Source organism: Bombus fervidus, chromosome 2, assembly GCF_041682495.2.
Source record: "Bombus fervidus isolate BK054 chromosome 2, iyBomFerv1, whole genome shotgun sequence".
Classification (NCBI taxonomy): domain Eukaryota; kingdom Metazoa; phylum Arthropoda; class Insecta; order Hymenoptera; family Apidae; genus Bombus; species Bombus fervidus.
In genome coordinates this window covers 22,390,104-22,415,982 of record NC_091518.1, presented here as the reverse complement: position 1 = coordinate 22,415,982, position 25,879 = coordinate 22,390,104, and the positions used below count along the sequence as shown (strand labels likewise).

Here is a 25,879-nt window from a genome sequence, read left to right as displayed (position 1 = left end):
CAATTTTATCTCGATATTAATATTAATAATTGTGCAGTTTCACGATAAATTTTATCCTTTTATCTATGGAAAATTACAAGTTGTCCTCTATCGAAGCTAATATAATCTTTCCTTTTCGTGACGCGTCGAATTTTTTGGTGTATTATCAAAATATTAGTGTTCAATTTCTCTGACGTTAATTATACGAGATGAATCTATTTTGCAGTTTGAATTGTTTTTAAGAATTGCTAGATTTACAGAGCGTGATCAAGTGTCCACGTATCAAGTACAAAGAATCATGGCGATGCGATTCAGTCCACCGTTAGATTTCGCAATACTGCGTTTTGCATTTATTGTTACAGAAAGTTGGTTATATTTTCTCAAGTCATACGAATGTGTTACGACAGATAATAAAGTTGGAACTTAATTAATTACGAAATTAAAGCGCGCGATAGATTTAAATGTTAAAGTATATTGAATTTAGATTCTGAAAATCTTCGCTTACACCGCTATGATTTCCAATCTGCCGTACTCATCGTGTATCGTACGAAGATAAGATAATTTTTTAATAAAAATTTATTGTACGATTAAATGTTATATTTAAATCATCTTCTCTTGTATAAAGCAACAAATACAGATATAGTACAGAATAGAGTGGTAATATCCGAATATCGATACGACCGACTACGCGTTCTCGTACGTTTGGTCTAATACGTGGTCTCGATACATTAAACGTTATAGATGGAAATATTATCCTAGAAGAAATGCGACAGGTTGATGGTGCCATTATTGGAGTCATGAAATTGTGTTTAACGCAGTTCGTCGTCGACCTATCCGCGTGTTATCGCATAAAGGAGAACGTAAAAGAAGGAGGAGGATGAGAACGTTTAAGCGAGCCGAGTAATAATTCCGAGACAAGAAGACCAGTTTTGTCTCGAGAGAACACCGTTAAATTATCTTTTCTGCCCTAACCAAAAGCTCTCTATGTTTCTTCCCCGGTTCGGATGACATTATTACAGGATCTCGTTTTGTCTGGATTTCATTAGCGAAAAGTGCGCCAAAGATTCCGATATCCCACGCTTCCGTTCAATGATACATTCGAGAAAAATATAGCTTCGTCACCCGTATAATTTCTTCACGACGAATAAATGGAATGTAAAACTGCCTATATGCCTATATCACTATATAGAAACGAAAGTATCGGATTGTCGTAATAAAAGGGAGGGAACCTTTCTAACGTATTCGAATCTTTGATTGAAAGGTGACCTATATAGCAATTTTTAATGTATTTTTAACGTATTAAATATGAGGCGTTATAAAATAATATATTCGCAATGTATGTTTATAACAATGGGATAGAAAAATTGAGAATTTCTGTGCGAATAAATTGTTACGAATATCCAATGTGATATTCGTTTTGTTAATGGGTTAACGTTTCGTAGGTCAGTGATTTCGCCGAGAAACTATTTATTTCACTTCTTCCGAGTTTGGAACGGGATTACCGTAAATCCTTCGTTTGTCGAGTGTTTGTCCTCTTTTGTCGAGCGTCTACGATAACTACTTTTATACAGGACGTTATTGATCTTTCTTATTCGAAATTTTTACATCTGTGCTGTGCTCAGGATGACTCAGGAGGAGATCCAACAACTTTAGCGGCATGTTCGATAAGTTGTACCGATTGATAAGTAATAAACAAAGATCTTATACTCTATAGAGTAGATCTTTGCGATAATTTTTCGTATTTACGAGTCGAAGTTTATACGATATTTTCGCTTTCATTTTTACCCGTATCTTTTTCACACGATATTTTTGCTTCGTCGTAATCGTAAAAATATCGTGTAACAATTACGCTTGTAATAATATTGTAATAATTTCCATTTTCGAAAACCATTATTTCTTTTAAAGTGGATCGCGATAGGAGTTAAATAACTGTATTCGTGGAAAATACTGACAAAGCTCATAGAGCTCGCATCGTAAATCTTTCATACATAACGGACACGTAAAAGAATAAAACGAGAATTCTCGAAAATGTCTTCGTTCCTTTCCGAATCGACGAAAACGAACAAAAGGCCAGAGAAATCGCCGAAAAAGGAAAAAGGACAAGAAAAAAAAAAAAGAAAAATGACGAATTTTCCTCAAAAGCAGACGAACCACTTTCTCGATGGTAGAATTCGATTGAAACTTCCGGTACTCGCGGCGAGTTTTCCCATCAGTTTCCTCACCAACGAATAATCGCACGAAAATCTCGACACTTTGTCGACCCGTTCCATCGATCGATGGAAAAATCTCTCGAATAGGTAAAAGGGAATCGGTGTATTCGCGAAGGAATACCTCGATTTTACCCTCCTAACATTTTTCTCCTTCTCTCCACTTCTGTATCCACTTCTCTTCCTTTCGTTCGTTTCCTCGATAAACGCGTATGGAGAATAGCCGGATGGAAATCTAGAACAGATCCATCGTTCGCGTTAAAAGCACGCGATAACGCTCTATTTTTTATTTTCGTTCTCGTTTCTTTTTCTTTTTTTCTTCGCTGTTTTACACACGCCGCACGGGCAAAGGATGAAATACGGCTAGTAATTTGCAAAAATAATGACTCACCGACGCTGTTTTCCCATTTTTGCTTGTGACTTTCAACAGGGACCCCTCGTACCCCTGAAACAGAACGAATTCCCGAGCGTCATTACAAACGAAGAGACAAAGAGCGGAGTATTTTGATGGAACTGGATCGTCCTGCGTTAAACTGGTAATTGGCTTATGCATTAATCAGGGCTGTTTTAATTTTAGGATCAGGATGTAATCTTAGGTTGGCGAAGGAAATTGGTAGTAGAAAAAAATTTGTAGAAAGATCATAATGTATATATTTCATTTAAAGCTTAAGAATATAAAGATAAAAAAATTCTGAATAAATTAGTTATTATGGCTGAGGATGTTGATAATAGGTAGCGATTAACAGTTTCCGCTGGTAGTTAACAGTTTAATGGTAAATTCTTTGTGGCCTTCTACAATTCTGAAAAAGGTAATCATTTTTAATTGTTAATTCGAATTTGAAAATTAGAAAATTAGAAATGGTATGATTTGTTGGTCGTTTCTTTTAAAATTACAAATGGTTTCTGTCGATGTTCTATTCATTGGAAGAAAAGATCGTTCGTTTCCACGTTGTTACTGATCATCAAAAGTGAGTTAGAAAAAGTATCGTCGCATCAGGTGCATATCGATATAACTACAATAATTAAAACGTATTAGAAAATTGATTAAAGTAACGTATGCTTCGGAATAAGAAATAACGAATTATTTATTTAAAAAGAAATATATATATATAAAATGTATATGTAACAAACTGATTGTAAGTGAATTCGCAAGTAAATATTTCTAACAAAGAAACAAAGTTTGTAGTAATTTAACTATTGAGACTATTAATTACGAAATATAGAACCATACTAATAGAACAGGAAGCTGAGAAACGAAAAAATAAAATCTCTCTGCACAACTTTCCATTTCATATTCACTGGATAAAATCACAGCTTAGTATCGTGCGCTTAATGCGACTTTTAAAACATTAACATCAACGAACGACGATCAGGAATTTACGAATATATAAGAAGACGGTGTTCGCATAGCGTGATCATCAAAGTGTTAAGTACGAAGCGAAGTTACTTCAAAGCAAAAGCGTTTGCTCGTAGACGGAGAATGAGAATCTTGGAAATTTGCATATCTGCTCTACAATTATCTGTTCTACCGTAGCTAAAACGTAACCGAATAACTCGAGCGCAGCAATTTTAGGCAAACACGTTCGACCGAAGATTTCCTATGAATCCAACCTTGTTTCTAATTTCCTTGCTCATCGTTGTCCTCGTAGGAACGTTACCGAAGGATATATACCGTTTAATTAAAATAAAACAACCAACGAGTCGCTTGTAAGTTGCTTCAAAAAGAAAGAAAGAAAGAAGAAAGAAAAAGATTTTGCAAAAGATTCGTTAATCGATTTTAATTACAAATACCAAAGAATATTTCTATCGTGAGGGTTGTAAATTTAGGTCTAATTAAATTTATATAACATTGTAGCTTTTAAGAAACTATTATATGTAAGTAAAATTATGAATGTTTTAAGAAAGGATGGTAAACGTTCTTTTACGCGTAGACGACTTTACAAAGAAATCTTGACGCTTTATATATTTCACAATCAATATCTATTTCAAATTCTACTTTCAAAATTTCGTTTCAACCGGTAACACTTTTTCGCTCTTACTATTTTACATACAACGGATAATATCGAAAGCGTTGTAAAACCTTCAAACTTTTTACGATACAAATATGCTTTGAGCGTCAGGTCTCTGCTATGTCTCGTTCGTATTCCGTGATATCTACCTGCGGTTCATTTTCATCTGTTCAAAGGCGAAATATACGAAAACATCTTGTCTCGGACATTGAAAATTGCACCACTCATACGTCCAATCGTTTTCGATGCGTCAATTTCGCTTTCTCTCTTTTTATTCATCTTCTTTCCAACCCGAGAAGAAACTTTGTTTCAAACTCACGTTGTAGCAAAAACAAATTACGCATAACGCGATTTAATAAATAATTTTTTTATTCAAAATCGTAATCGAATTAAAAAGTTCGACAAAGCGTCCATCCCTTTTGATCGTTTTTAATTTGTCACGCTGGAATTACTCTCCGTAAAGAGTCTCTTTTTTTTCTTTGCAGAATAGCTCGCGATTTCTATCAACAAACGATTCGATCGATACTCGATACTTGAATTAAATCACGACCATTAATGCTAATTTAATCCTGAAATGCAGGCACGGTTATTGAGATCTTGGTTGGTTTCGTTTGAAAGCGCGATAACGAAGATGCCTTGAAATGCTTACGAGGGACGTCGTTCGAGTGTTTCGAATCGATTTCGCTGAATAAGAAAACTTAACAGCCGCGATTTCAAAATCGTCAAGAAAAGAAGAATCGGAAGATCGAACAAGATATTATTTGCAAATATATTTATTCTTGTAGGACTTACGACGAATAGAAAAGTAGAACAGGAGCGCATTCGTTAGGGAATTTTTTACTTTGCGTTTTACTTTACGTTTTTCCAAGCTCTCGTCAACTTTTTCTTAGAGTAATAGCCCGTGGTTTAAACATTGTCAAGAAAAGAAAAATTGCCAGATCGAACGAGATGTTATTCGCAGATATATTATTTTTGCAGAATTTACGATCAATGAAAAAGTGATATAAGAGCATTTTCTTCATACTTCATACTTTTCCAATCAAATTGTTTCGCGAATAATAAATTTTGCGTCCTCGACAAATTCTTTCTAAACCGTGAAATGTAACCAGCTTTCTCACGACCGAGAGAAAAGACGGGAAAATATTTTCATAAACTCGTAACATACGAGGAAAGAATTATAGTAAAAGAAGAAAATGTAGGTTAATGTATAAAATAGAGTAATTATCGTTAATTTTGAGAGGAATTATTTTATTTCGCCAAGGTTATTTCAAAGCGTTTACTTCGATAGGATGCCTTTTAATACGTATATCTGTTTGAAAATATCATCGAGACGAAGTTGAAAGTACTTATGCAGTTTATTCACTTTGCCATTGGTACTGAAACGATAATCGCGAAAGATATTTTCAGTAAAAGGACTTCTTTCAGCAAGGGTATCGTAAAATCGTCATCTCCTTCGAACTCTGACCTAGTAAATAACTTTATCTCAAAAACGAAAGATCGAAGATTCGTTTTGATAAATAAAACATTCGTACACCTGACAAGCGAGAGTCTGCTCGTTTCGTAAATAAAATATACGATACACGGGAAAGCTCGCCTTTATCTTTTCTTTTGCTCTCATTGCATCTCGCGTCATAGTTAGGAAATGATAACGGAAAATTAACGTTACAACGAGAAATCATAAAATACACGTTCTTCAAACGTTATCACCTTTGCACGATAATCGCTTCTTTGCGTCGTTTTATAATTTCTAAACCGTTCTTTTATTAACAAAATCTTGCGTCCTTGACAAATTCTTTCGACTTAATAGCTTTTTTCAAAAAAAGGGCAAAAGATGGGAAAATATTTTATTTTATAATCAACTTTGCCTTTTCATAGAACCCTGACACGTTAAAGAAAAATTTCATCTGTAAATACCGGGTCTTTCTATTTATCACCGCAGTTTGTAAACTAGAAGATCTCAAAACCGTCACTTTTTTAAATCTTATACCCTTCTACGCATTTTTGCATTCATTCCGCGCATGTTTCATTTACGAAAACTCCGTCCATTAAGGTTATCGTCACATTTAAGCTAATTTTTAAATTCCTGGAACGACTAATTTTGTCACAAAGATATTAAAAATGGACGATGGTTGTTCGTTCGATCAGACAGATAAGCGAACGATCGATGGTTAGAAATCTAGAGAAATAAATTTCACCGGAAGCCGATGACAACGCGGCCGTATTTCCTTCGGTTTTTTCGAGCAAATTTGATGGATCGCGTTGCCCTTACTCGTCGCATTCGTCGATCGGGATTTATCTCTGTTTATTTGGCGAGGAAAATAAGAAGAATGTCGTAACGTGGTCGAATAGGGCGAAAATTTATCGGTAACGTGGAATATGAGAGATTTTTGGGGACCTTTGGTCTTCCTCCACGATTTTCATCTTTATTCGCACGCTTTATTCAATTTTTTATGTAACACGTCTAATTCTTAAACGCGGTGCCAATTGCTGACTATTTTTTGGATTTTTAAATTTACTACTTGCTACATCGTATTGGTCGGATTAAATGTTTAAAGTTTGTTTTTTATTTTTAGCACTACAATTAATTATTTAATTTAATTTCAAGATTTGTAACATTTCCGTTTGTTTCAGTATTACGATCCAGTAAATTAGAATAAAACGCGATTATACGGTCACAAAAATTACCGCGAATACAGTTTGTAGTCCTTATCTTCAACAATTTTCTTTTACAAGCAGCGAAGCGTGCTTATGTATATTCATTTTGAATGTTGCTGTCGCGCTATAAATTACTGAAATCGTAGCATAATAAATCGACTTATAATGTATAATTATTTGAGAAATTTAAGTAGAAAATAAAATATGGAAGTTTTATAGAAAGTTGATGTTCGTCTCTGTCGAAACAATTTCTTTTAGTTCAGAAAGTTTTCCTTTAAGTCATTAAATACCAAACGATAAAGAGGAATATCGATTAAACAATTCCACGAATTCTTTGGTTTTTCAAATTTTTCCCTCGTCGATTAAGTAGAAAATAAAATATGGAAGTTTTATAGAAAGTTGATGTTCGTCTCTGTCGAAACAATTTCTTTTAGTTTGGAAAGTTTTCCTTTAAGTCATTAAATACCAAACGATAAAGAGGAATATCGATTAAACAATTCCACGAATTCTTTGGTTTTTCAAATTTTTCCCTCGTCGAGTAGAAAACGAATAAAAACGTCGATGTATCGACGAATCCATTCTTTTTTCGATCTTCAGTTTGTTGATCAGGCACGAAATATTCAACGAAAATGTCGATTCATTAACTTCGTGATACTTATTTCGCGATATACGAAGGCTTTGTTCATTCATAAAATACGAAACAGCAGAAATACCGATGCGTTAATCTTACGATCTTTTATTTTCAAACTTTCCCCCATTCATCAAACGCATGGTAATCAACGGAAGCGTAAATTCATCGATAATCGAATTCTTCGTCAGGCTGTCGATCGTACGTTGATTCGTCAAACGCGAAATATTCGATCAGACACGACAAAAGTGTCGATATATCGTACGTTCGATTAATTATCTTTCCGTCTCTTAATCGTTTGGCCGTTTGTCACGCGAAAAGTATCAAACAAAAACGTCGGTAAGTGGATCACCAACTGCTAGCCGATTCTCTCGCACTCTTTTAATTATTTGCTCGATCATCAAATATGAAATATTTGACAAAAGCATCGATTCTGTCGTTCTAAATGTCTGCGATGCGATGCAAACGCTCGATGACGTTTGTACGGTTGATGTTTAATCAACTCCTTATTAGACCTTTTTGTTAAAATTCTTAACCAGAGAAGCTCTGTTGATTTTTTATAAAAGAAGGAAAAAGTGCAAGAAGACACGGTAGAAGCAGAAATATTATTTGTTTGACGTACACGGTTTCCTGAGAAACAGGCGATAAATTAAACAATAGCGACGATAATAACAATGATCAAGTTACATCAATTTCATATAAAATATATACACATACGTGTACCGTGTATTACAGGTATATTTGAAATATATAAAATTGTTTAACGTGACTTGCTCGTTATTCGCATATTTTCACGGTATTAAATCTTGTCATCGTTCACTTCGTCGCTTGTTATAAAGGAAAAGAATTCCTTTCGTTAATTAAACGAATGTAAGCGTTTGAATATATTATAAAACGCTTAAGGTTCGTACTCGAACGCTGTGAATATTTTCTTTGCTACCGCGTCAAATTTCAAGATACAAGACGCAACTCGGAGACACCCAAGAATACGCAACTACTTCGTAACTGGTAGAACACGATGTAAAAATATTCCAAATTTCCTGAGAGAAACAAATCTTTTTGCACCGCCTATGGAAGTATGCGAAACTGTAACAATGACTAATGGCTGCCTAATTATTTATACGTTTACAGAACACATGTAATGGTAGTCGCTAATGCCGTATCAAGAGACGCGACGATAAACGGTAAATGAATGAAACATAGAAAAGGGAATCGCCGCGTTTCTCTATACCTGATCAATATCTATCCGCTATTTATCCAAAGTAATTTGTTCGTCGTCAAACAGACACGATAGCCAAAAGTTAGGTGCTCGAATAAAGGATAGGACGACGAATATAGAAACGAGATTTCGCCCGGTTGAGAGGAAAAGGAGTATTTATTTCTTATTTACCAGCTAGAATTAGCACGTTCTACGAATAATTCAGTAACGCGCCTTTGTTGTTTGCGTCTCGTTCGCAACGCAGCAGATCTCGTTTCGTTCTCTCGTTTATCTCTTGCACAGTCATAAATTTACGATCAGCTTTGTAATAGGATTCTTCCAGAGAATAATCCCGCGTGTCGTTGATTAATAGTCGAAAACAATTTTAGTCGAGTCGAATCTTGAAAGCGCGGTGAAATTCATTCCAGCATCCTCTCGAGTTCGTAGCGATTTTTAATAGCTTCGTGTCGAAAATCAACGGTGTTCACCCTCTTCGATATTAAATCGCATTCGCCATTAACTCTGGTACGTTTCGTTAGGAAAAGTGTAACGATTGTTAGTTATACAGACTCATATTTTTACAAAGGCGAATGAAGGAACACGGTCTGCACTTTTCCGAAATCGAAGGATATAAAAGTGCGTATATCGCGTATGATACGCAAAAATACACGTAGTATCGGAAATAGAGTGATTTAAATTCCATTGCTTTGGACATGTCGTGAAATATATAGAAACGCGTAAAAATCCGCGGTCTAACGATTATATTAGGTGCCGAACTTTGAATATTCTACATATTTTTGCATGTCACGCGCAATCTGTGCACTTTCTGCATTTTGAAATCTACCACGAATGCATAAAAGTCTACAGTCTAATAATTATACATTTTATTTAGTATGGCGGATTATGGTAAAATGGTTGGGTGTTTCGTTAAAGTTAACTGGACGATCTTCGTATTTAATCTCTCGACGCTCGAGTCGTAGAAATAAAACTCGATAACAAGCGAGAAAGATATAAAGAAAGAAATACGATACAACGTAACGAGTGGTCAGCGACATAAATCTCTCGTGCACTTTTTACAAATTTCTTACGAAGCAAATTTTTCGTATAAAAACGGATACACCATGGACCAAAGTTCGCGATCCATTTTCCAACCGATTCCGGTTACTCGCGATCGATTAATACAACGCATAATTCGTACTATATTTTTTGAAACGATTTCAGTTACGCGTCTGTACGAGAGTCGATTGGTAATCGAATTTACTTCGATTTAATTTACCAAGAGTTAATTTACATTTAATCGAATTGAATTAATCACATTCAATTCGATAATGTTTTACAAATTTAAATGTAAATACAATTATCAAGCTTCCTATATTTTATTAATCTATATTTCGATATGGTGGATCTAATTAAAAGAGTATTTACTTCTTTGTTTAATATTCTACAGAGTGGTCCGTAACTGTTGGTACAGTCGGGTACAGGATGATTCTCCGAGAAAGAATAAAGCGAAAATATAGAATAACATTTTTCCATTGGATGCTTTCTTTTAGAGAAAGATAGACTTGAAAATGTATCGTGCGCGTATGTAACAGCACGGTTCAAGCTTTATCTTTACAAATTTTATTTCACAATTTTGACTCATTCTCGAGTTATAATAACCTGTTGCTGATTGCTTACTCGTATCTAGCTAACCCGTAATTATCGTTGGCGAAGTTCAAGTATATTCGATGAATTATTCAAACTCAAATTATTTTCCGCTTAGAATCACCCTGTATCTAATTGTAGCAGCAACGACAAAATTCTATTTGTTACGGAGCAACCTGTAACGTAATCGCGTAATATGATACAATTGATAGTACAACAATTTTTAGAAACAAGAATTATTTTTCATAGATGATAACGCGTTAAGATGATATCGCGATTTCTACTTATTCGTCGGCTTTAAGCGGGCAGCGTTTCGTAATCGAATAAAATTGCCAATAATAAATCGTGACACGAAGGATAAAAGGCGAGGCTGATATAGAATTAATGTCAGGCCGAAGTTGCTCTCCTGAAATCCGTAGCCGAGATTTCGTTTGTGTTACGTCTTAATATTTCCCGGCTCTACGCGAAGAACAAGGTTCTACGATCTATATAGATTGGTCACCACAGTTACCTAACTCGAACCCAATCGAATTACGCCGGAGAGAATTGGACAACGGACGTAAGAAAATATTATCAAAGTCGAGGGGATTTCTTCGAGAATCTTGGGAGGACACAGGCAAATGTAAACATTGGAGGGGGCGAGGGATTAAAAATAAGAAATCGAAATTATCGTAAAAAAAAAAAAAACGAAGTTGCAAATTTTAAAAGTAGAAACAAGTGCCGAGAAACAACGAAAAAAATTCTAAGTATCGTAGAGTTTCGATAAGTTCCTGAATTGTTTCTGCAAAGTCTTTTGATCGTTGCTTCAACATTTGAAAATGTAAGAAGCCTATTTCTTCTTCCTCGATGGTAAAAAGTAAAAAAGTGATAGGAGACGTGTTTGACTTTTGAGCGGAGAAAAATGACCGCGACGATCAGATTCGCAAGCAAAGAAGACAAACAATCGAGTTACACAAACGAGGCTACCGCTATTCATGGGTTTCCAGTGCGATGTTACTAAATTCAAAGTCAATAAGAATTTGAAAATCTCTCCTCGATTTACGTAACTTCAAAAACTCTTCTTATCGATATCGATATTTCCATACAAGATTTACGTAAAATTCAAATCGAAATATCTCAAAATACAACTGTCAATTTTACGTTAACTAAATTTTCTACGTATCTTCGCACTCGTCGACGATTAAAGAAAGGAAAATTCTTATCGATATCAACGTTCTTATAAATAATTTATAAAAAAGTCGAATCACGATCAGGCCACCAGAGAAATCGTTAATCGCGACATTACGCGAATCAAAGGTCGACAATTTTAAAAAACTTTCCTCATCGATACCGACGTTTCCGCGAAAAGTTGGCTGAAAAAACCGAATCGAAATTAGACAGGTAGAGAAATCGTTAATCATCGGGACCTCTGGTCGTAGGCTGTGAAGGTAAAATCAATACGGACTCGGTGAAATCTGTTAGCAATATCGCGTTGGCTAGCTAGCCGTTCGTTGATACGTGTATGCAACGCCAGCCTAAATAGGTAGCGTGATTTACGGTTATTTATAGGGGACCTTAATATCCCCTTCATAAAACCTTACAGCTCGGTTTCGTTCGATCGAACTTGGCTAAAATTCGTCGTTCGAAAATCTTCGATCTCCGTTGAAATCGGACTAACGAGTTTCGTGCCGTGTGGCTCTTAAACGAGCTGCTGGAAGAAAAGATTTTCGTCATTCTCCGTTGCGATATTAAAATATGTTTTCTCTCGTATCTATGTTATATATCTAATTTTAAAATTTATTTTTTTACTATCCGGTATTAAATTTCCACCATTTTCTTCCTACGTCTAAAATTCTTTCGTTATGTTCGTATATAAAAAGAACGCTTGCCTATAAACATTTCCATACCAGAAAAGAACGTTACGAATTTATTTATTTGACTCGTTAAAGACCAAGCAATGGTTCCTTATAACGTTATAAATCCATCGATTTTTGTCGCATAGTCTGAAAAAAATAAAAGAATCGCGAGTCTCATAAAATTGTAAAGTCTAGTTGGAGTACGAAGTAGCGGAGAGAAGAGTTTTGAGAAGAATCTTTGGAATTCCATATGTTTCGTAGCGACAAATGCGTCGACGCGACGATTGGCTCTCGACGAATTAAGGAAATCGGTATACCTTTTCGAAGCCTCGTATACTCCAAATTTCAATAGAAATTTATAGAAATTTATCAAGTTTGAAATTGTTACGAAATACACGTCACCTATAAGTCGTAAAATGTTTCGTAAGACGTGGGACACGATTCAGGAGCGAACGAGAGGCGCAAAAACGACGAAAGAAAGTTCGTATAAACAAGTGTCCTGTGTAACCTTGTTCCAAAGTTATAGCCACTTTTGTGTTACGATAATCCGCGACAGCTTATCTTCGCAGAAGATGCTGGAAACGGTGATCCTCCATCCGTATACGAGCTCGTAGTCCTCGTATCGTCGAGAGTTTCCCTATCTTTCAAGAATTCCACGTGTATGTCAAAATAATAGGCCGGCCGAGGATAGCCATTTCGAGCACCTTCCGCGAAGGTAAGCAGTTGCGAATCGTTGGAACACGAGAGTGGCTATAATTTTGAAACAAGGTCAAACAAGTTTTACACGAACGCGTTTTCATTGTTTTCGTACTCCTTGTTGCGGCTTATCGCGACAAGAAAAATAGTTGTAACTTGGAAAGGTCGAATAAGACGCACGTTCCTGCGATCTTCTTTCGTTGTTGTTCTTCTGCCTTCTGACCACTCGCGAAATGGAACGTTCCACGCGTTACGAGATACGGCTCTATGTACGAACGAATCCATCGGATTGATAAATCAAAATCGAAGAGAGGAAATCACGATATCTAACAATTGCATAGGTCGGGAGTTGATAAATTGAAAAGGAACGAACGGTATCGATGGTCACTCCCACGGACCTGATCAAAGGATGCGGCCAGCCGGTATAAATATTGCAGCTGGACCTGCTGACGGATATTGAAATATCGAGGCGAGTATGCAGAGGAAAACTGGAGCAAACCGCGCGAATATTTTTAAACCTCGATACCTCCTCGACGACGAAAGTATTCCTTTCATGGTGGGACGAGAACAGGGAGGCGAGTCACAGAGTGGCTAGAAAGGTCTCCGGGTTTAATGCGGCATGTAAAATGCAAATTTTAATATTCTAGGGAAATGTCGATAACTTCGACCGTTCGAAGGATATCAGATTCTTTTCTTCATTTTCTCCCCCGCTATTTTTATTGCCTCTATCGTTATATTTTTGTCGATTATACGAAGGCGAACGTCGAACGTATCGAAAGATCGGGAAAATTGTTTTTTTCACATTTATTATTTCTTTTTTTTTTTTTGTATTGTGCTATATTTCGCAGTTGACATATATTTCGAAGTATTCTTGTTCTTTATTATGATTTTAAAGTTCAAGGCATCGTAGAAGGTGATGAATGATGGATCGGTAAAGTTGAGATACGTAAGAGCAGAGTGCGTTGGTTGATTTTTATGCTGCTTTTAAGAATTCACAAGGGAAGATCCGCAACCCGCAAATTCAAAAAATTATGAAACTCTGGGGACGCGTAGAGGATATATAGGTACGTATTACGTAATATTTTTTCGCTGTCCAAATTCACTTTGAGGGGGTGAAATTTACCCTCGAATATTCTGGTTTCGCGGTATAGCTCGCTACAAAATTGACACATTTTTTAAACAAAACGATAGTAATATTTAAAAGCGTTCCTTTTTATCCCTTATAGTTCTCAAGTTATAACGCAAAATCTGAGAATAGCCGGATTTTCTGGGATCAATTTCACCTTCTTAGAGTGACTTTGGGCAGCAAAAGAATCCTAGATAATACATACCTGTATACCCTCTACGTATGCTCAAAGTTTTATAATTTTTTGAATTTGCGGATTGGAGATCTTCCCCTGTCAGTATATTTACGTTTCTTTAAGTTGCGTTACGAATAACCTATAAAGCTTGGTAGCTAGGATCGTATCTCTAATTCGAAGAGTTATATATCTTTGAATTAAGGCGCGATTCTTTTTCTTCGTTTCTTTTTATTTTTTTTTATTTTAGATATTTCAAGATTTTAGGTCGTAATGCGTTGCTGATAAGATTAACTAGAATTCCATTTCGATTCTTTTAGGGATTCGTTGCCCAACATACACATAGAGTTACAGCGATATGTCCAAAATAAATAGCACGTGTTATAAAATCATATCACTGTCTCGATAAAAGCGAACGTTAAAAGCGTTTGAATATTTTCAGGAATTGGAAAAACGGTAGATCTGTAACCCGTTATATTCACAGATCAGGTAGTTCTAGGATGAACTCAGCGTTTTACGATTTAACAGGTGACATTAGGTAACCGAACAACTCCAACTCTAGAATTACCAGGATCAATGTGGCCAATTTATAACTTTTTACAGCAGTTTTATAGATTTATAAATAGATCGACTACCTTAGTTCCACCATTTAATCTCTTCTTCTGCCCTCGTCGTCTTTTTCTTTCCTCGTTCTCACAATGCTCCTTAATCTCAACCAATCCACCACTCGTTCGTCCCTTCTATCTCGTACAACTCTTTTCACGCTTAAATTTACTCTTTCCGCGGTTGTAAAGTCCTCTACCAAATGTTTTAACCGTATTAACGTTCCTATCGTGTGACGCGTTCTTCAACGTCGCAGGGAAATTCATCTTGCGCAAAACCACGTGCCACGTGAACGCAAAACGAGACGTCAAAATGGTTTAACTGCACCTTTTCAAACGTTTTAATTCCGTTTCGTGGAGTTAACCTATTTCGCGAGCAAGAGGCTCGGACATTGTTCGTTAGGAAAATTCTCGTCTGTTTTTACGCCTAACGCGTGAATCACGGATCTAATTAAATCGTCACCTTCTTCCCATTTCCATAACCTCCATAAACTGCTCATATTCGAAATACTTCGCTGCTTCTTATACCTTAACATCGTGTAAAATTAGTTTCGTCGAAGTTGCTGTACGCAGTTTCCTAGATAGATTTAAGCTAATTCGAGGATCTGTTAGTCGAACGACTATATTGTTCTCGGCAAGGTAGATAGAGTTTGAAGAGATTTAAAACGCTACGGCGGAGCTGAAAGTTCGAAGAATATTCTCCCTCGATTTTCCGCTGGTCGGATTTTGTTGGTGTTTCTCGTAAAAGTGGATTATCGTTACGGTTATATAGCGTATATTGTCAAGTCGATCATTGATTTGCAACGGCTTTTCATTCGACTTTTATACAATTAATCAGAATCGATTACGTATTCAGTCTTTGAAAAGTTATACGCTAAATGTACGTTTAAAATTTGGAGACATCGAACGTAGGTGAAACAAGTCGCTAATGTTCGCAAATACGAATACGTTAAAAAATTGCCACGCTATCCAGAAAAGTTCTTTCGACGATTCGTATTAAAGTTTGGCTGACTGTCCACCAAGCGTCGCTACATAGAAGCGCAAGCGTAATTTATTAGACTCGACGATACACGTCGCTAATGTTCGGTGTACGAAGCGTACAGTAAGATACATTTTGTCCCATTATTAAAAATGTCGAGCGAGCGAGGGAGGGAGCCGCTTTCATCCTATGTTAGCACATTCGACGACACGAAAAAGAGAGATTTTGAATCCATTCGAACAACGAGAAAAATATTAATTTCCCAGTGTTCGTCGTTGCGAGCGAATTGTCAGGGAACGATGATCGCGTATTTCATACATTGCACAGGTTGAACAAAAATACACGTAACGGTTTAGCGCAACTTGCTGGATCGTTGGTTCAAATGCAAGATACGAATATTCGAAAATTTGTCAGTTCCGATGAAAGAATTTTAATAACATCGAGATGGAATCAAGGAATCGGTATAATAATATGCATACCTAATCTATAAGAAAATATAATAAGTATCAGGCAAATCCATCGATTACCTGGCTAACTAGTTTTTAAAATCAAATATCGCTTTGGCAATAGGATTATCGTTTTAATGATTAACAGTAAACTTGTTCGTCTTATTTGCCGCTTCACCGCATGCCTTCTCCGTTCTATCTTTTCTCGCGTATTTTTCTCGTTTATAGTTGCAACGTACGCTTCAGTATTGACAATACCGACGACAATCGTGGTGACGAAAACGCGTAGGAAACGCGTTGGCTGTTGTTCCCTGGACAGATACACGTTACTTTGCAATAATCGCTGCATCAACGCGTCTATGAAGCAACTTCGTGGACAGTGGCCCTTGAACATCGTATGGCGAGTTGAAAATCGTAGTAGCGTAGCAGCGTGGTATAGCAGCGTAAGACACGAAAAGCGTAGAATGCACAAAAGCGTACGTAGCAAAATTATATTGAAAAGACAAAACTCAAACGTTTGAAGATTTATTGAAATATCTATATTTTAGAGTTTGGCATTTTTTTAATTTAACCCTACTGTTCTCCTCGGGTCTGTATAACCCGATGGACGTTATATTTCAATAGACATATTATTAAGATATAAATATTATTTCTATTACTACGAATATTATCGGTACAGAATCTAGAATATAGATAGACGGTATTTCTATTTTAATGATATATTCGTTGAAACATAATAATATCCATCGTGTTATACAGACACGAGGAGAACGATAAGGTTAAATTAAAAAATACCAAACTCAACAATATCAGACGCATGTTCGTTATGTTTTTGCATTGTGACTAACAGGAACAAAATTTGTATAAATTCCATGTCTTGTAATTTCCATTTTTATAGTTGCAGAAAGGCGAAGCAGGTGAGTTTCTTACTCAACCCAAATCTGTCAAAACTTGAAATTTTACAACAAACGCGTACAAACATCTGCTTGGAAACGTGAATTTTGTAACAGTTTCGATGGCAAAGTTGGCACGTCGCGTCGTCTGCGTCTACAACCGCAACCCCGCACAGGAAGAGCTCGATATTTCAGTTTTCATTAACACGCGTCCTCCTCGACGGAACACGCGAATATAACACGGGTACTCATCAGTTTATTGTGCCACTAAAAGCCCGGGATCATGCCAGGGAACTGGTACAGTAGGATTACGGCGCGTCGAGTGCCAAGGTGCTGTATTTTGCCGATCTAAAGAGTAAAGAAAATCGCGTAACTTCCTGTGTATCCGATGTGGCGTCGAATTTCGAACGACGCGTCCAGAACCGTAAATCCTTCGATCTTAATATGTTTTTGTTACGAAGAGAGTCGATGAGATTGTAAACAAGTGGCTTACGAACGTTTAAAGAATTATATACTACCAGGTAGTACAATTTTGCTAAAAATACGAGGATAGGATAGTTGAGAATGGAATGTCGAGAAGTTTAACGTTCTTTCATATTTTCGTGTTCCTTGAGAATTTCGTTCTTTTACGACGGCATGAATATACGGGTGGCATGTTGTAGTAAGTTGTAGCGGGTTATTGTTAAAAATAGGAGAATGAGATATTGGAAGATGGAATGTTAGGAAATTGACAACCGCGTTCTTTTACAAGGAGGCGGATACGCGAAGACCTCGCGTTAAATAACGAGACATAGCGTGTTAAATCAAGTTTAAATCGATGAATTATTGTGCTGAAACAACAAATTATAGTTCTAATTTATAGCTTTAAAGGTATGTTATACAATATACAGCGGATATGGAAAGTATTTGTACATCGTTGCATTCGTTATTGTATTTATATGCTAATCAATCGGATCCGATTATAATAAATTTCGTATCACTCTTATATGATTAGAAAAATTTGATGTACCATAGAAATGGAACGTAAAATCTAGTAAAGAGAGGCTTCATCGGGAAATACGAGACAAACAGATACTTTTTGCCACTGTATGCGAATAAGTTTAGTTTGAAATTTAACTTTAGATCCGATTCTTCAGATTGTACGTTTACACCGAATTAATTACCAGAGTTATTAACCTATCGAGGACTAACGTCGCGATCGACTTGGTCGATTCGTATTATTGAATTCTATTAATTTCATGACTATGGAAATGGATTCCATGGGTCTACTCGCTACCTTTCCTCCGTACTATTGTTTCTTCCACCCAAACCTTACGATTTTACAGAGTTCGAAGAAATCGAAATATCAATGACGAAGTATCTTTTTCTCAAATTATGGAACTTTGTTCGTCGCCTCTAATTCGCGACTCGCTCTACTTACGTTTCTCTGATAAAGTTTTGTTTACGTATTTCTCTTACACGTTATTCCGCTGCTGGGTTCTTAAAGGATCAAATACAAATACAACTTTTTACCATTCTGCGTCTAAGACGGTATTACGACAATGAACAGCTAATGCTAGTTTCAATGCCAAAGCTATTAAAGCTTTTTAAAAAGCGAAAGAAGAAAAAATATACTCTCCGCAGGTAATAGAAGAATCATAAGACGGAGGAGACTGACCGAAACGCCACATTAAATTATCGTGATTTTACTATTTCTGTTATTACCGCTATTGCCATTACTATTGATATTTAGTGTTAGTACGGTTATCTGTTATCGATTGTTATTGGAATATAGAGCATTTGCTAGATTATATAAATGTCTTCGGGGCATTTCAGAGACGATATATCAAAAACGATTTTAACGTATTACAACGCGAATAATATGCTGTGATCGGAAGTACAATATATGAGAATAGTCTCCGAATCTCGTTCGAACAGTTATTGCCGATATTTGTCGAGAGATACGTGACTAGGATGCCGTTTGTCTCTTAGTCTTTGTATATTATTGAAATATGGTGCCTGTGAAATTCAGGAGATACGCAGTTACCGACTCGGAGACATTTGTTCGAGAAAACTTTTACATTTTCAACGCGAAACTTACGTCAATTCGAAGTTTGTAGGTTCAGTGGGAAAATTTTCTTTTGGAGGATGAAAATGTAATTTCCAGATCGTTTGACTTTTTTAAACGGCTCGATATACAAATCCAAATATAATACGTTATATAATTATTTTATTTTTTTGAAATGCAAGAATCCGCTTCAAATTGTAATTTTCTTGTTTTCCTCTTTTCACGAACGAATTAACATAGTACGCACTTTTATTAAAACTCCGATTCCGTAATTGCTACTTAAAGACGAAAAAGAAACCATGTCGCGGCTGGTTCAGCTTCTATTTGTCGAAACGCGTGGAATTTCCCTGTAATAATTTCGGAATGTAACATAATCAGAGCGCTGGTAGATACCACCGCTCTGTTCTCACTAGCACCAGCGTGACGAAATTAGCTTTATTTTTAACGTACACACGTTTCGAGCAACGCGTTTCAACAATCGTAAAAGTCGATTCACCGCAGGATTTTAACATACGCGCGACTATTAATTTCTCGAAACGCTTTGTCCATCCATCCTCTAATATTTCGGTGCCACTCGTACATAATCCAGAGGCAGATTTGCGTGCCAAATAATAAATATATGACAAAGTGAAATTTTGTCTGCGCGTGAACAAACTCGAATCGCGATCGTTCAAAAGGTATACACGCAAAAGGAAGAAAGAGAACGGAAGCTTTAACCCGCGTATGACTGGCTGAAAGATACGTGTGATTGATACGCGGATAAACCACTTCAGATGGAAAATCTGTTTAAATCAACTGAACGGCCATATTGGAGAACCATTTTGCTAAATTGAAATTGCTTCGACCGGCGCGTCCGAATCGAAAATCTAAATTAAAAAGCCATTTCATTTGTCTGCCGAATAAATATCGATTTTAGACGTAAAAGAGGGAAAGGGTGTATTAAAATTTGATATCGAAACGCGCGAATGAACGAATGCCGGATATATTTGCGAAATATTTAAATAACCGACGACCCCGAGATCGATACTTTTGATTTAAGAAACGTTTTCGTTCTTATCGACGGTAAATGTGATTTCTCCTCAACTCGTTCCTCGTAAAACGTAATTAACTTTGAAAAAATAAAAATGTAACGTTCCTAGAGAAAGGAAAGAAATAATAGGATTAACATAGAATTTAGAACGATAAAAATTGCAAAATATTTGCTGATTAAATCTCACTCTCTTGTTTCCCAAGAAACTCATTACTCCTCATCAAGCGAGCACATCCTTCTTCGCTTTCTATTCCCATAAAATCATATCACAACAATGCACGTGCCTTGTATTCTACCCGGCTGAACGCTAAGACAATAAAATCTTGACGTACAATACAGATCATACGATGATTCATAATTCAAAAATATAACTTTGTCACTGTACTGGAACTAACAGTTGTTGACTCTATGACGTTCTGTAACGATCGCTGTAACGATCGCTGTAACATCGTAGCGATAGCAAACGATCTATTCGTGACAATTACGATTTCCTAATTTTAAGATTACGATGGCTGACTCTGATCGATCGAAGCGTCTTTGTAGAAAACAACGCAAGTGCCGAGAAGACAAGTTTCTCGGGAGAAAAAGAAAACTTACGCGTTAATCTATTACGAGAAAGAAAAGCGTATCCGCAGAGAAGCCTGTACGTACTAGCTCCTAGTTGTGGATAAAACTTGGCGTTCCATTTATTTAGATAGACGGCATAGACAAAGGCCAAGAAACAATTAATTGACGTTTATTGGCACTTATATCTTTCTCTACGGAGGCGACGTTGCGACACCATCTTCTAGCATTACTAATAACTGTTTAAAAAAGGGAAATCGCGCTCGAATTCTATACCACGGTATTCTCGTTGCTACGATTTTCAATTCCGCCACTTAACAGCGTTTTCTACGAGCGTTCTCCAATTATTTCAACATAACGTTCGATAACGTAATTCCTTGGCTTTCAACGACGTTGATCACCAACCTTCGAGTCACGATAAATAACTGCAATCCGTTGGAACTTTCTTCTCTCTAAAGAAAACAAAATTTCGTTTTATAGACATTACCATACCGTCGAATAATATTTTACCTTTACGCAAAAATTTCAACTTTGCCCTAATTCGGTCTTCTCCGAGAATCCATATTCGCGCTCCTCCGGTAAATACTCATTTTCTTGCTTTCTACTTCCATAAAATCATACACCGTGTCCATCTCTTTAAAGGCGAGAATAAGCGAGCGTGAATGGAATTCACGAGCAGAGCAGCAGATCGAAAATCGTTCGACTTTCTACTCGCCAAGTGAAATTTAAGGCAACGGCCCTCGGTGGTGCGCGTTGGTCGTTCGCTTCCGGCTCGTGTTTCCGCTTCGACGAGGAGCCAAAGCCGTTTCACAGCCGCAAAATAGCGATGGCACGAAGTTCAATATGTACCTACTTTGAATCCGAATCAAATCCAACGCTCGAAGTTCGCTTCGTGCGGTTCGAATACTGCTATTCTAACCAGACTGCGGATTTTCGATCATTTTTATACATTTATGGGAAATTTAAAGGCGCGGAAACGTACAAAATGCGCGTAATGTGCAAAAATATAAAAAATCGGAAGCAAAGTACTTGTTACTTTGTTTTAATAAATAAGTTTTCTGACGTAAATTTTCACGTACGTTCTGTTACTTTAGTTGCGTTGATAAAAATATAAAGTCGCATGAAAATCGAATATCTTAGCATCGAGCGATAAATTAAATAATGGCGAAATTTAAAATCGCAGAAAGAATCGAACAACGAGTTATCACAAGATTCTATTAAATTTCTATATTTTGGATACACGTAATATTTTGTATACGATTAATTTAACCTGATTACTGCTCAAACTTTTTCGCGATTTTAAAATGTAGCTTATCGTTTATTATACAAAAAAAAAAAAAAACTGCATGCGTCGAATAAGTAAAATTCATACTTCTACTGACTGCGATTTTGATATATTAGAAAGCAATTAGTTACGAACAAATATATAAATCAGTAATCCGTCGAACATCGCGCGTACTAATAAAAGTTATTCTAAATTTAAAAAAAGGTGAATATAGATGTTTTTAATTTTAGCCGCGAAATGCTGCTTCCTATTGTGCCACTGCGAACTCGTTGTTTGCACAATGGACGAGAAAAAAAAAAAAAAAAGAAAGAAAGTCTTTCACCAACGATGATAACGAATCGCGGGCGGTAGATTTTTCGAGAAATCGGTTGAAGTGGTCGTTATTTCATCGACGAATCCGGCTACGAGTTTCCAGCGAGCTCCAATCGTCAATTACTTACAAAATACACACAATACGCAAAAATATAAAGAATATTCAAAGCGAGGTACTCGTTACCAGATTTAATTTGATTTAACGGATGAAAATTGACGTAGATTCTATTTCATTACGAGCTAATAGACATACGAAATTGCATAAAAATCCGCGGTCTACTCGTAACACGTAATGGCTCGTTCGTCGTACACTGAGAAGTGTTCGGTCTTTGCAAGATGTCTTTCAATTTTAGAAGAAGCACTCGCAAATTTCGTAAAATTTGTGCATATCTCACGTATATTTTGATGTTGGAATTAATGGATATTCTGACAGGTACTGATCGGAGTCGTGCTACGTATCCTATTTATGTGCCTTTACAAGATTGATTTAATCGATTGTCAACGTAGAATCAGATTCTGCACGAAGATTGCGATAGAGAATTTCGACGATAACCGAGAGAAATTTTAATAGAATGGAGAATTTCTGAAGCATTTCGAATTTTGCTATTCCATGCACGAGGATTGTGCAGACAGTAGAGAAAGAGCAGCACACTTGGAATACCGGTCTGTTTAAGACGAATAAAAAATTAGAGCAAAGGACGGAAACAAATAAAACCGCAATTATCATAGGAAGACTAACGAACTTTCATACTTCAGACTCTCGGTAATAGCGGAATACGAGAAGTATCTGAATCTTTGGTCTAATTGGAAAACGACGTAAAACAAGGATGTTGTTACGGCGTAGATAATTTGAAATAGCGATATTCCAACTTGCCTTTACTATACAGGGTTTCTCGACTTTCTTCCGACCAAACTGTCGGTCTTTTCTATAGGCTAGGATAAGAACAAAATGTCGTATAAACACAAGTCATTGGAAGCATTGTTAAAGAGTTATAGCAAAAAAGAAAAATATACGAAATGAACGGTAACGAACGTAAGTTATCACGATCAAAGTGTGAACAGATCGGAGATACTTACATCTAGCAGTAGTCGGAAGGTATCGCGATACTTCCGCGGCTCCAACTTCAACGACTAACGAACGAGAACTCCAAAGAATAATAAATTCAATCTTTTCCCCCTTCGAATCTTGTACCGACGGAAATGGCGAACATCTCGAAATGGAGTTTTAGTTGAAGTTGTAGAAACATTACGATACCTTCTGTCTACCATGAAAACGTTACCGCTCATTTCCTATATCGTTTACTTTTTCTTTTCTTTTCGTTACAATTCCTCAACGACGTTTCCAATGGCACGCGTTTATGTAACGTTTTTTCCTTATCTCGACCCGTAGAACACGTTGGTAACGTTCGGCTGGAAAACAACTGGGACACCCTGTGTAAAATTTGAACAGGTAGATAATAAAATTATTTTCTTATGTCTTAGAATCTACTTGCGGTAGTCACAGGCGTGACTTTTGTTTTTATATTCGCGAAACTGACACGAAAGCGTAGAATTAACGTACAAATAGCGATAGATTAAGCGATTTACTCTAAAGTTTCGACAAATTTTAACCGTGGTTGCAACGATTGAACATCCGAGAGCTTTTGCAAATCGACGTTCCTTTAACTCTGTAGATCGAGTTGGTAACTCAACTTCTCGATCATCGTCAAATTCCTCTTGAAATTCACAAACGTCGCTGGTTAACAGTCCATTCGCCTTTGCCATTTGCGACGTTACAAATTAGATAACGTTAACAGTTTTTCTAGATGTACATCGGTATTCCAAGTTATCAAGATAGTATTCCAAATATTCTGCGCTTCCTCTGATAACCGACTTGACGTAACAAGCGCATTTCGAAAAGATTTCTTTGTTTGTAACTGTAGTACATATACTTGGGCATTTATCTCTACAGGTACCACCCCTGTTTCAACGCTTATGTCGCCGTTTTGTTGCGAGGTGTTGTTCATCCAAGAACTCTTTCAATCTTGCAAAAGAAAAGGAGAACAAGAAAGAAAAAAGAAAAAATTGATAACCTGTATCGATGCGTCGATCGTTTTCAACGAAGACACGTTTCTTGAGGTCCTTTGTAACGAGAGACGGGCGGTCGGAACACTTACGATCGCATACAGTTTCTCTACCCGTATTGAATTCTCGCACTCATCGTCTTACCAACGATTCGACCATAACGTTATTATCGTAAATGCAAACTGCTGTAACTCGACGGTGGATTTCTTTTCGGACGAACGTCTTCAGCATTCGAAAAGCGCAAAAGCGTAGAAGCGCGACGGACGACGCATCGTCACCGATGAGATTTTCGATTCGCGTCGCTATCTTCAACGTGCGAATGGAAACTTCGGCGATGTTACTTATTTAAATTGCGTATAATTTATGTCGACGCACGAACGAACCTAGGTGACTATAAGCTTTCACGAACACGCTGTATCGTTTCATGTAGCTGCTACGCGTAAAACGTTACGTTTCGGACGACTCTCGTAATTTTCGTATCTTCTGTCTGTTTCACGATTCGTACGAACGGGACAGTCGAAAAGGAAAGAAAATATCCGAAGAGATAGAAACGGCGAAGAAGAAGCTAGGAGAACAGCAGGATTAAGCTCGAATCTATCTAAAAGCATTGTTCCGTCTTTTCGAAATATCGAGAGTTCAAATCCAGCGAGCAAATGTTCGGAACATACTTGCGACGTATTTGAGCCCGTCGCTAACACGAACCTCCGTATATTTGTATCGACTATCGTACGAACATTAAGAAATTGTTGGGAGACTCCAGACCGAGCCAGAAACGTCGAAAAGTCGATTCCACTGGCTGGGCACAATGCCCGTCGCGTAATAAAACATTCTGGCAATGGTATCCTCGACCTCGTAACGGAGTATCCGTCAAAAAATATACTCGTTCCGCGAGACACTGCTGGTCCTTCCTTATTTCTTCTTGAATCTCGACAGAATCCTCCCAGCCATATACTTCCACCCTCGTAGATCGTTGATGGCGTGATCGTAGATTCCCGGGCGTGTGTTTCGTTTCTATGTGAGACCGAAGCTGAGAGCAAAAGCGAAGCGTGTTTGTGATCGTTTGGTATCGCAAAGAATTTCTTAAGGATATTCTCCTTCGTAAAGAATTAATAATTTCGTATCCTTGTTTGCTTCATAGGTGGAATATATGATTAATTGCGATAGAAGAGGATTTCTTCGTACGCGAGATAAAACTAGACGGAGAAACGAGTGCAGAATATTTTGTATTAAAACGTATCGGGATTTTTATATTCGGTATTCGGGAACTTTATAGTTATAGGTAGTCGTTGACCGAATCGTTCGCGAAATTAAAAGTAGACAGCGTTGAAGTTTTTCGTACGTTTGCTACGTTCGTATCGTTACGTATATTAAAAATTTGTAGTTGATAGCGTGTTATTTGGTAGAAGGAAACAACTTTTAAGACGTAGATGTTTAATTTGTAAGATGAACAATTCTCATGGATGATCTCAAATGCGAGAAATTACAATGTGTTTAGAATTGCAAATGTG

General features: G+C 36.8%; 1 protein-coding gene across 9 annotated transcripts in view; it reads right to left on the bottom strand.

The window, feature by feature from the left end:
* Positions 1-25,879, bottom strand: part of LOC139994486 (protein couch potato) — a 183,243-nt gene that overhangs the window by 60,260 nt on the left and 97,104 nt on the right. For 7 of the 9 annotated variants that reach the window (XM_072017194.1, XM_072017230.1, XM_072017248.1 and 4 more), the window contains exon 3: positions 2,578-2,631. The exons of the other annotated variants lie outside the window; for them this stretch is intronic. In XM_072017194.1, coding sequence (XP_071873295.1) covers positions 2,578-2,631 — 54 coding nt within the window. The remainder of the gene's footprint in view (positions 1-2,577; positions 2,632-25,879) is intronic. 9 annotated transcript variants of the gene reach the window in all.